Raw genomic sequence first — 12,352 nt, forward strand, 5'->3', positions numbered from 1 at the left:
GGTTGCACTTTAAGAAACAATAAAAGAAATGCTGTCTGTCTGTTTCAAAGTGGTATCTCTTAGCAGTCAAGCCATACCCAGTTTGGTCTCTTTTAGGTGTTTAAGTCAAGTTTTCCAAGAAATATCCCCAACCTTCTCACATGCCAGTCTGGACACCTCACCATGGGCTAAAGCTACATGATTTGTACCCTTTGCACATATTACATAATATCATAGTGTTGTTTTGTTTATTTTAGGTGCTGGCTGCAGCACAACAAGCAAGTGCTGATGGTTTTATTAAAGGTTTCCCTGAGGTACTACATCCATTGTACATGTTAAAAGAATAGTCCTTAACATGCCCAGGTTTGTCAATCAAGCGACTGTCACCGCTAGTATAAATTACAGTGACAAGTTTCAAGTGACTTGTTTTGTGAAAGTTTTGGTCAAAACAACCTCATGTCAGCTACTTTATTTTATTTTTGGTATTTAGACTCAATGATAACCCTGTTCTTCATCTCTTTCAGGGTTATAATACTGTCCTAGGAGAGAGAGGCGTAACTGTATCAGGTGGACAAAAACAACGGTGATGATAAATAATTATTCTTCATGTACAATATGCACCTGTAGGCACAATAAATATTTAATACTTAAGAGAACATGAACCATGTTTTTATCAAATTATAGACTGAAACACCGGTGGAAGTTTGGGAGAATGGGAAATGTTGTGGGAACACGAGCCAAGAGACGAGCATTTTCACAGCTTCTCCAAGTTATCCCAAACTGTAGATAAAAGCGATAGAAACACAGAGAACATGTTTTCCATATATTTTAGAAAATTTCATGACAAAAGAAAAATGGCATGTTTGCTTTGATCATCAAAATGTTAATTCTCTTTGCTCACGCCATTATTACGTCTACAGCTCATGCTAGTTCTGTGTTTCTTAATCAAGTTATAGAAACATGATTTTTAACCAATCAGCTAGCGTAATTATTTCTTTGTAATGGGCTATTTTCTGAAGAATAGCAATGATTGTAATAGCTAATATTCTTACCTGTCTGCTTGTTTATGACATGTTAAAAATAACTGTTATAAGAAGTTAAACTTTACAGCTCAAGAAATAACATTTTTCTGCCATTTAGGAACATTGTTTTATAATCTTTAGGATACTGTTAAATAGCAGTGTGTACCACCAATTTGATAATAGTTGCTGTATTAGACAAAATAATATAAAATTGAAAACTGAATGTAAAGTTACTGTAACATTAATACTACACTATTGACGGTAGTAATTTATCTCATTTTTTCCAGAATTGCAATTGCTCGAGCATTGTTAAAAAACCCTGCCATTCTCATTTTAGATGAAGCAACAAGGTATCAATTGCTTGTAAAAGATAATAACCTTTACTTTTTAATTTGTATTTTATATGTAGTTTATTACCTTTATTAGCCACTCTATTAAAAATTGTTTTTCAGTAACCTATTACAGATGTATGGGTCCTTTTAGCATTTGTACATTTTAGATTGTTAATAGTATCTTAGAGCAGCTAACAAAGTGTTTTCTGTTGGTTGGGACCCAGGCAGGGGGGTGTCATCCTAAATGGTTGCTTGTGATTTTGATTGTGTATTATTTACTCTGTAAATCAATTGTCTTACAAACAGTGCTTTGGATGCAGAATCTGAACGTGTTGTACAGGATGCTCTGGATGAAGTCACAAAAGGTTATAACTATTTTTTTTTTTTTTAGATATTGAAAGAATAGTTAATTTGGTAAACTTATGTACTGTACATGTAGGGGAAAGTGTTCCTTAATTGGGCTACGCATGTTGACAAATGAATATAGTTCACTGTTCTAAGGGAAGGGAACAAATATACATGTAACTACCAAGAATATAATTTTTAAAGGAGCTCTGCAAGGGACGATGTCATTCCAAGGCCTTTTCCCTTAGAAATTGGGAGGGGCAACCCCAGGCCCCTCCCAATTTTTAAGGGAAACATCCTGGGAGCAAGGTTATGTGGGGGAGAAAATAACTTGTAGGGGATATTTTGCAAGGCTTGTGTTGTGATTTTAACATTGAATTTATTTTTTGCTTTATCTTTTTCAGGTCGCACCGTTGTAGTGATTGCACACAGACTTAGTACAATACAGAATGCAGGTTAGTATTACTTCATCATCATCATCATCATCATTAACAATTAGACCCGTAGCCCGCAAGGGCTATGGGTCAATAGCCCATGAGGCGAAGCTGAATGGGCTATTGACCCGTGGCCCTTGAGGGTGAAGGGTCTAATTGTTTTATTATCACCCAACTAGTCAGACAGAAAAGGCAATAATAAAGTTAGCAAATGCAAGTTGAAGAAATATCTATTTGGGAATAAAACGAAAGAAAGCATCACACTCGATTGCGCCAGTTTCGCTACTCAAGGACTATTACTAATAGTCCTCTAGTAGCGCAGCCAATCAAAATCCAGGATTTGCATTAGTCCACTAGTTAGGTGATACTAATCATAGTTATTCCTCCGTGCACTAATAGGCAAGTGACTAATAAAACATGTGCAAGACAGATGCTGAAAGGTATTAACCTGTATCAGTCCATCAAAAATACAGTACAACTAAAATTACAATTTTTGTTGGACACAGCGTGCAAAAAAAGTCATGTCCAATAGCCCAGGACATGCAAAGTGCAAAATTTTTGAGGGCATTCAAATATATTGCAGAAGTACGTGCAATAACAGATTAAGCCTGTAAAAATGTATTGCTCCATAGTCTACACTCAGCAACAAGGATGAGTACTAAAAGTCCTGAAATTTTCTTTTTTGTTGACAGATGTGATTGTTGTTCTTTCACATGGTAACATAAAAGAGGTAAGTCCTTCCTGTATTAGTGGAGGTGTGGTGGCCTCATGGTAAGTGTGCTGGACTCCGAATCAAATTGTTCAGATTCGAGCCTTGGACAGGCCAGGACACATCGTATTGTGCTTGGGCAAGGCACAATGCCTTTCTCCTCCCAGTTGTATAAATGGGTACTGGCAAATTTTAATGCTCAGAGAACCCTATGATGGACTATCATCCCATTCAGGAGAGAGTAGAAATACTCCGAGTTGCAACAGAAATCAGAGATAAGCACTGGCCAGCCTGATGGGGCATTTGGCTCATAATTACCGGTATGCAGTGCTTACCTTCACCTTTCTGTATTTCAATTTATTATGTAAGTTTCATTCAAGGCTATAACAACGAAGATGTTTAAATTAAAGATTAAAATCACCTCTTCTTTCAAGAGTGGTGGATCAACCTCAAATTAACTTAATAAACTAACCTAGACGGTAGTAATATGTTATTCCTCAAGTATTGATAGTTGGCAGCTCCTCCCTCTGCTCCCCCAACTGCCTTTCACTTGTAATTAATTAGTTTCTGATTTTAAGCACTGATTAGACTCAACCAAGAGATTGCCATTTCTAGTTTGCATTTCTAGTTTTGAGGCTGCACTTTCTAGTGTTGATCTTGACAAACTAGATTTTTTGACTTATTTCTTAAGGTGGGAACACATCAAGAATTGATGTCTAGAAATGGCCTTTATGCCGACCTTGTGCGCCGACAAATGCAAGACCAGGATTAGCTGCACACCTGTGAACTTCAACACCCTTCGTTTTCTTACACGTACTTGTACACTAGATAGATGAAAAACTTAATTGGTTAATGTTTTTGAGAAGCTTCTTCAAGAATTACATCCACTGAAATGGCTGCAAAAATTTTTGGAAGTTACCAGTATTTGAATTTAATGTTCACCAAAACATCACACGATGCCTGCTTTTAACACTAGCATTAATTGTTTTTTAGTTGCATGTTAATTATTTTCAAGACCCCCACTAGCAATAAAATTAAAAAAAAACTTGATTATTGGATAACAGGGATAATACAATTAAAATGTTTTTTGTTGTTGTTGTTTGGCTCAGCTTTATTTTGGGGGCGTTTTTAATAAAGTAATAATTATTATTCTGCTCGCACTTGATAGATATGAGATGATCATACTGAAGTGTGGCAGCTCTTGTAAGCTTGTAATTCTCTTCATTGTTAGCAGCTGTTATTGTTTCAGGGCTAGGGACATTGTTTCTGTTGTTTGTTCTATTGTTCTCTCAAAGGGTAGCAAGCTGTTCATGTGAGACCTGATGAGAGCTGTTACATCACCCTGATCATAGCCAACTCCCCAGTATGCACCTTGTTGGCTACCGTATCTATCATCTTACATCTAATGCGCACTCATGAAATAATAATGTTAATTATACAATGTCTGGTATACTTGTACTATTCAAAAGAATGATAGCAGGCTATTTTAATATTTTTATTTTACTCTATATAGAAAGCAAAAACTACATGTAAGAAAAAATATCGTGGAAACCTGCTAATGGTATTTTTAATTTGACGACATTTTCATTTAATACTTACCTTGTACATGTAATTCACACTTGTGAAACATTTTTTGAGTTGCTGTACATGTGTGTATAAATGGCATTTACTTCAAATGTTGCCAACTTTACTGAAAACATTAAAATAAATATGCAAGGTTTTGATTCAATCTGTTTATTGACTATGTTGTGTTTTTACAAGTTTTTACATCAAAATGCTTGGTGATCATACTTTAGGCAAACTCCAATGTTGCAAAATGCAGCAAAATAACAGCTTCACTTGTTAATAAAATAATCATGCTTTATCTTCAAAACCTCCTACTAAAATGGTATATGTAGTTTCTAGAACTGATCACAAAAACAAAAAAAATTATGAGATACTATTTGTAGAAAAGTCGTTGAAATATTGAAACCTGATTTCCACCAAGTCAGTGACTTCACAGTTCCTGTGATCCAGAAAAGGCCGATGAAGAACACACTAATGGGATAAAATTTTCAGGCTGTCATGACATGAGGCTTTAACTGATACACCAGTATTTGTGCTTACTTGTAACTTATTCTGAACAAGGAAACACTGCAGCCTCAGTAAGGCAACCTGCTTTGTCTAAGCTAAATACTTACCCTGACACTTAAATAAAGTTATTATTATAATTATTATTATTATTATTATTATTATTATTATTATTATTATTATTATTATTATTATTGTTGTTGTTAACAATAAAGATAAGCGAAAAAACTGAGCAACGACGTTTCGGTGTCATCCTGGCACCATTTTCAAGTTAAAAAATATTTGTGCGAAAAGTAAACTAATTTATACCAATGGTAGAGGTGCAAAATTGAATAAATTAAGATTAAGATAGCTGTTCAATGTTCATGTTCATTCCAATGAGGTGTCAAACACTTGAAAATGGTGCCAGGATGACACCAAAACGTTGTTGCTCAGTTTTTTCGCTAATCTTTATTGTTAACTGTATTTCCAAATTTAATCTTATAAGAATTATTATTATTATTATTATTATTATTATTATTATTATTATTATTATTGTTATTATTATTATTATTATTATTATTATTATTATTATTATTATTATTATTATTATTTGAAGACCTGGGTCACCATTTGTTTTCACTGCTGTTAAGTACTGCAGTGTATGTCAGAACTGTTCCAATTCAAGTTCCATTCTAAAATTAATGATACATTTGTACATTGTACTTCATGCATAATTATTGAAGTCCACTTGATAATGATTTGACAAAAACAACAAAACCTACTACCTTTAGCAAAAACCTCTGTTTTCAGCATAAAATCTATGAACAAGCACAATGAAAAAAAAAATACTAATGAAACAATCAATTGTACAAACTTTTGTACATAGCTTTCTAACACAGGGCAATAAATAATTACAGCTTCAATTTATAGGCTAGGTATTAATTACAAGTTTTATCTGCTCATCTGAGACAATACCTCTTGGTTCTACTACAGTTAGCTCCGTAATCACTTAAAATATGTCTCCAGATTTGTACCTGGATGCAAAATCCTTACCACAGACAAATGATACAACTGTACATTACGTAATTTTTCCCCAGCAATAATTTAACCAATTTGATAACTACTAGAGCAAGAGTTTAAACTTTTCCAATTTGACTCCAAGCAAGCATCAGAATGTCACGTTTCTCTTTAGGAAACCTCAGCTCCCGCCCACTAAGACGGCATTGTTCTAACTCTTTACAAGCCTTGTCGAGTTCCCTTTTTATCAACCCTTGTTGTTCTTGTTCACGGGAAATCCAGTCCAACGCCATTTGACTCCTCATCTCATCATCAATAGTTCTATCAGAATAATGTTCCAACACTTCCTGCCGAGAACAGTTTCTATCGCGCATGGCTTTTAAACTCCCATTCCAGTGCAATAACTGGAATATTGTCATTAGATCTTGGAACTCCAGCATGCTCTTTCCCTTGTTTGATTCCAGCATAAAGCGGAATGCTCCAACACCAGTGTTGGGATCTTTAGAGCTGTCTGCTGTCAGATTTATTGTTCTTCTCTTCAGAGCAACTTGCATTTCTGTTGACTCGGCTTCTTTGACAGCTGATTCCACAAATTCATCTGTAATTTTTCTGTAAGGAAAAAGGTACAGTAATTTGTAAATTAATAGCTGAAATTACAGAGTGGAACTTTAAGTAGTTCTTATTACAGTGATTTGGTGAAAGGGCATTTTCCCCTTTTATGTAACATATGCCAGGACATAAAATGTATGTACTCCTTTGCTAATTTGCTCTTACTCATTTATGTGTAAATACCATGACCATACAGTGTACATCTTTCTCACTCATGGTGACCACTCGTGAAGAAAACAAAAGTCCATGTCTTATTGTGGTACATACTGTACGTGTATGTAAAATACTTTAAATTAAAGTATCTTACATACATGTATGGTATGTACCACAATAAGACATGGACTTTTGTATACATGAATTCCCCCCCACCCCCCCAAAAAATTCATGTACCAAACATCTATTGGTACAAATACATGTACCTTGATCTCAATGGGAAACAATCTCCTTGTCATATGTTTAATGTATAACAGATCTTACTATAGCTGATACAGGTAGGAAAGGGAAGGAAAATGAAAAATTAATATATGCAGTAGAATTCTCAAACAATCTATTTTGTTTGTAATCACCTGGAAGGATGTTCATTAAACACAGAGTTCATCAGTGCAATCTTTGCAGCACTCCTTCTAGCCTCGGCTTTAGTTGGACATGGTTGAAAACTCCCAAAACTGCTTCCTCCAGGCAAACTTACATAACAGACATACGGTGGCTTCTCCGATGACTCAGGCTCGTATAGGATAGTGGAACCACCCTTCATGGGAGCTCCACGGGATTCTTTCATTTGCCAAAACTCCTGCAATGCTTCTATGACATTTACTACAAGAACAATATTACAATTAACATCTTGTAAGTTAAGAATCATTTCTAATGACACAATGATTTATTGCTAAATATTTTTTAAGAACTAAAACATGGTTGCCAGTGGTAAACATCACATAAACTTCGCAATCACCTCCTTTTATACATGTAGCATACTAAGTCTAAAAATAGCTTACATTAAGTGTACTATTTATCACATTATGGATGACATCGCCTGCAATTACAGTCGCTTCTCATCACTTCCAGCCACATTTAGCATTTCAAGAGAAAGAAATACCACACCCATGAAGGAACAATAAGAGGTGACAGACTATATGCATTACATTTCCTACACTGTGTACATGTATGTGTTTTTTTATCTTACATATGGTGCTCTAAGCAACAACCAAGTCAGTCCCCATCACAATTAAGCAAGGAAAAAATGATTTTTAAAATTACTTCCTCCTTTCAGGCCTGAAAAAAAATCCCTTTTCCTTTAATCATTTTTCTTACCTAATGTTTACAAAAAGAAGCAAATTTTCTATTAAAACTAATAATACACTACTTGAGGTGTCACAATCTCGTAAATTTTTTATGGGCAAAATGGATGGTGGAATGTCCACTGAAAATGCTCATCTCAGAGCTAGCACATGTATTTCAACATGTTATTTGGTATTTTTCACATTAAACATTTGACAACATTTACACATGGAAGCCCTTTGTGCTAATGCTCTGAAGTGGAAAATTCCAAAAATACAAAGAAAAAGAAATAATAGACCCAAAGAGGACAGAAATAACCCAATTTCTGTGTAGAAAAGAAAAAACAAAAACTTTTCAGAAAGCCATTGAAGCCCTTGGTATTCCTTAAGCCGTCTGTACATTGATCATTGTTGTGCTTATCAGTGCATTTGCTGGCTTAACTTATTTTTGCACTAGTTGTTCTTTTGCTTTGGGTGTCTTTCTCCTAGATTGGTTTTCAGTTGAGTGTCAGGCAATTACATTTACTTCGATTTTGGTTTTACTACTGCAGTTTGAGATTGGCTGAGTAGTCTAATTACAGTATGTGATTGGTTTGGTTTTGGTTTTACAACACTCAAATGAAAACTGCTCTAAATGCCACATGTATAGCAAGATAGAAAATGTACTGATTGATAAATTTGTTATTGGCCCCCTGAACTAACTTAGTAATTGTAATATATGTGATGCAAATATTAATCAGCAGATAATAACCACTTACTGTATAAATACCCGAGTGACATAATATTTCCATGGATGCACTACAGCTCTTATCTTAAACATTTTATATCCCAAAAATTCCCTCGTGCAGTGAAAGGCCCATTGGCACAAGTTTAAGCATATTTTTGTATCTTTTTCAAAAACAGATTTCAGCCATTCTTTTAGAAGTGCAGACAATATTTTTTTAGCCCATATATTTTAAGTGTTACCATTAACTTCAAAACTGTCATTGCCTTGTGTGCACCTCAGAGCAGAACAATTTTTCATCAGTTACAATGTAACTAATTCAAACAAAAGAAATTGACTGCTGCTTGCACTTGACAACTTCAAAGACTGAATGTGAAAAACAAACCAAGCTAGCTAGTCACCAGGACTTTTCAGTCCATAAAAAGACTTCATCTATCATTTATTAGTGTAAATCTACTAGCATTCTATCACGAATGCTGTTCTCTGATTGGCTACACTACTCACTATCGATTCTGTGATAGATAGTGAGTAGCCTAGCAGTGTGCCCTTGTTAACGAAATGATGGCCGCTTCTTGGTGTTTTCAAAGTCTGTGAAGACAATTTAGATAAAGTTTTGACCAACTAGTAGATTTATACTTAAACAATTATTAGATTATTCACTCTCGATTTCTATGCATGATAGTTGACTTGAGCTGCACCCTCATCAGTTATCACACGATAGAAATCTCAAGCTAATAATCTAATTGCTCAATATATAGTTACACTCTCTAATTTGGAAGTGATTAAAAGCTGGTGAGAAAAAACATTGAAATCCAATGAACTTTAAAATAAAATCTTATAATTTAGAGCTAACTGATACGTGTATCTGAAAATGCTGGCACCAATAATTTGTTTGTGACTGTACAAAGGGTCCTATAGTACCACTTCCACCTGACTTCTTCCGTTTGTCTTAAATTACGTAATTTGGTGTACAGAGCATTTCCTGCCTTCAATTGTACTGTAACCATAGCAACTCAAAATAATATCAACCACAAAATGGAGATGATTCCTAAGATAAACTTTCTAGAGGTTTCAGATAGTTGATTGCCATTTAAATTAACCCTAAAAGTATTGGTGAACTGGCAAGGTATGTTAATGATATCAGCAATGTGATAGGTCACTCAGAAACTTCAAAAAAAGAACAAACCATAAGACAAGTTAACTTACATCCCAAATCTCTAAAAAAAAATCTTACCCTTGAATTCTTCCTTTTGTCTTAATTATGGCATGTCAAGCAATTTGGTGTGCAGAACATTTCCTGACTTCAATTTTAATCTGCCCATATTATCAACTCAAAATAATATCAGCCACAAAGTGGAGATGACTCCTTTGATAGACTTTCTATAGGTTTCATGTAGTCTCCTCATCAATTAAATAAACCCTAAAAATATTGGTGACCTGGCATGGTATGTTAATAATATCAGCAATGTGATAGGTTATTCAGAAACTTCAAAACAGAGAACAACCCAATTACAACAAGTTAGCTTCCTCTTAAATTCCAAAGTGTCAAGTAATCACATGATGAACTCCACGTGAAACGAATATTATTGAGTAGAAGCTTCTACAGTGTAGCAAGCTTGCATGAAAATAACTCTACATGTACTTTTGAAAGATTTTTGCGCCTAAACAGAAGCTTAAATCAAAGCAGTTCGTCAAACTGGTCTACAAGTACTTGAAAAGATCTGGTAACAACACAAACATCATTGTCATTCAAGAATGAAACACGAATCCTTTCGTCAACATTTTGAGATTTCGATCGATAGTGATATATGTCTAGACTTGCGATTTCCAGGCTGACCGATCTCGTGCAACTTCGCAGAAAAAATAAAGTTAATAGAATATTGCAGATGATGGCGGCGTCTTTCATATTGTAATCACTAATAAAATTAGGTTAAGATTGCAGCGATTGACGTTTTCTCGTTGCAGACCATGTTCAATATTCGATTGAGTGAGAAGCGACGTAATTTCCGGATCAAGGTGGCGTTAATACGCCCAGGAGAGGGATAACTTCGTACTCATCACAAAGCAAGATTTTGAAAATTAAATGTTAAACAAGTTTTTCATTTGACCTACTTCTCGGATAATTGTAACAGGTCATTTGAAACTATAAACGCAGCGGAATAAAACAAAAAGCCGAAAAGAAAAGGACATTCATGACTCATTCTATTTGGAAATTCAACTGTAAACATCAAATCAAAACTATAGAAATCTATCCCCACGAAATATTAGATATTTGGTTTTCAACAACCGGAATAACTGCAAGTTTGAAGACAATTGCTACGTCGTTACGTGTAATCTCAGTGAAAACACTAACGAAAGCCAAACAGTACAAATGTTCGTGAGCCGTGTCGTTGTTTGTAGATGATTAGGAAGGTTTGGATAACTTTTAGCTTACCTCTGCCATATCCATGCGTGTGTTTAGCAAATGAATTGAGCACAGCATCAACAGCTTCTTTTAACACTGATTTCGCGGGATGAGTTCCGTCTGAACCGCTTGGCACATTCGCATTTATTGTTCGTTCCTCCTGAGTTGCCGCCATGTTGACGATCGAAAAGCGTGGACTGCACGGAAATTACGGGTTTCTTTGACTAGAAGATGAACCTGTAGCTTGCATGTTTATGCTGTTATTACTCCACCATGGCTGTGTACTCCGTGAAGCTACCAGCTGTGCGTAGAAACGCGGTGATGACAACTACGAAGAAGCGATGAAACGCCTTCAATAAATGTCCTCCTTCCACGGATCAACGCAAACCTCCCAAGCGTAACGTTTTTACGGGGTAGGAGTGGGGCTCGGTCTTAGTCCGTCGCATTGTAAATTGTGGGCGCCTGGAATATTCTGTCAGTTGTTTGTCGTGGGTTGAAAAAGGTATTTGGCATTAAAGCTTATTTTATAAAATGTTACATTAACTGTCGTCTTAGCATTTCCATGTCTGTTCGAGTCTGTAGTCGGGACGACCTGATCGGGTACAAGATTTTGGCTTTGTGTTTTTTCATCTGACCGTTCCACGTTCATGCCTTCTTTACATGGAACTGTTTTTTGACCTTTTTTGCCATTGACCTGATTAATCTCCAACCAGGTTCCTAGGCGAGTGAGAGGTATTTTTGATGCAAATACCAATCCTATTTTTGTGAGTTTAAAAAGTTTAAAACATTCTGATCAAGCTTCAACTAGGTAAAGTTATATACCAGAGAGTTATATACCTAGACAAAAATCACCTTCTTCCTGAAAGTTTCAAATGACGTTTTTACTAAACTACTGGACGTACATAAATACAATACTAGAACTAAGAATTCCGTCCGTTTCCCCTACTTTAGGGCAAACGTAAGGAATTCTTACTCCGTTTTGAAGGCCCCAAATCATTTGATTCCGTCTCAGCACTGAAGTTCAAAATGCCTCTAGTATCGCTGTGTTCACCTCTAAACTGAAGCCATGACTTTATTGGTGCAGGTACATTTTACTTCTCTTAGTGTGCTTTTTTGTGCTTTTTTTTTTTTTTTTTCGCGTTTTCTTTGCTCTTGTTTTGTCGTAATTTGCTTTTGTGCATTTGCGTGTTTAGTTTTGTTTAACTATTTTGTTTTGTTTTTTGTTTTGTTTTTTTTTATCCTTGTCTTTAATTATGATCATCTTGTGCGCCGATGACAGAATATCCATTCTTTATTCTTTTTTATTATATAAAAGTCAGTGGTATACCGAGTGATAACAAATCGATAAAAACAATATGATATCCTCACATGTGAAGATATCATTTTTGATAACATTTCTCTTTTGTCCCTTTAAGGTGACTCCCTAGAGTAATTACGAACACCCTCCCTAT

At 35.3% G+C, this 12,352-nt stretch overlaps 2 protein-coding genes across 2 annotated transcripts in view; one reads left to right on the forward strand and one right to left on the reverse strand.

The window, feature by feature from the left end:
• The window catches only part of LOC145499449 (mitochondrial potassium channel ATP-binding subunit-like), a 13,068-nt gene extending 8,964 nt beyond the window's left edge, over positions 1 to 4,104 (forward strand). The window contains exons 7-13 of the mRNA XM_081478961.1: positions 237 to 293; positions 504 to 562; positions 1,289 to 1,351; positions 1,640 to 1,698; positions 2,083 to 2,133; positions 2,805 to 2,842; positions 3,513 to 4,104. Coding sequence (XP_081335087.1) covers positions 237 to 293; positions 504 to 562; positions 1,289 to 1,351; positions 1,640 to 1,698; positions 2,083 to 2,133; positions 2,805 to 2,842; positions 3,513 to 3,593 — 408 coding nt within the window. The 3' untranslated portion in view covers positions 3,594 to 4,104. The remainder of the gene's footprint in view (positions 1 to 236; positions 294 to 503; positions 563 to 1,288; positions 1,352 to 1,639; positions 1,699 to 2,082; positions 2,134 to 2,804; positions 2,843 to 3,512) is intronic.
• A 278-nt stretch (positions 4,105 to 4,382) lies between these two features.
• Positions 4,383 to 11,591, reverse strand: LOC145499450 (LIX1-like protein). The gene is made up of 3 exons (XM_081478962.1): positions 10,932 to 11,591; positions 7,066 to 7,312; positions 4,383 to 6,499 (listed from the first exon to the last, which is right to left on the reverse strand). Exons 1-3 carry the CDS (start codon positions 11,074 to 11,076, stop codon positions 6,010 to 6,012), a joined length of 882 nt encoding a protein of 293 aa, XP_081335088.1. The 5' UTR covers positions 11,077 to 11,591; the 3' UTR covers positions 4,383 to 6,009.
• Between the last annotated feature and the right edge of the window lie 761 nt (positions 11,592 to 12,352).

The sequence above is a fragment of the Orbicella franksi genome, chromosome 10, assembly GCF_964199315.1.
Source record: "Orbicella franksi chromosome 10, jaOrbFran1.1, whole genome shotgun sequence".
Taxonomy (NCBI): domain Eukaryota; kingdom Metazoa; phylum Cnidaria; class Anthozoa; order Scleractinia; family Merulinidae; genus Orbicella; species Orbicella franksi.

What these genes read in the sequence shown, in the direction of transcription:
- LOC145499450 (XM_081478962.1), bottom strand. Translation starts at nt 11,076, where the DNA reads ATGGCGGCAACTCAGGAGGAACGAACAATAAATGCGAATGTGCCAAGC. An exon ending in CACGCATGGATATGGCAGAG is followed by an intron (nt 7,313 to 10,931) that starts GTAAGCTAAAAG and finishes TTGTTCTTGTAG; the next exon opens with TAAATGTCATAGAAGCATTG. An exon ending in TTTAATGAACATCCTTCCAG is followed by an intron (nt 6,500 to 7,065) that starts GTGATTACAAAC and finishes TTTTCCTTACAG; the next exon opens with AAAAATTACAGATGAATTTG.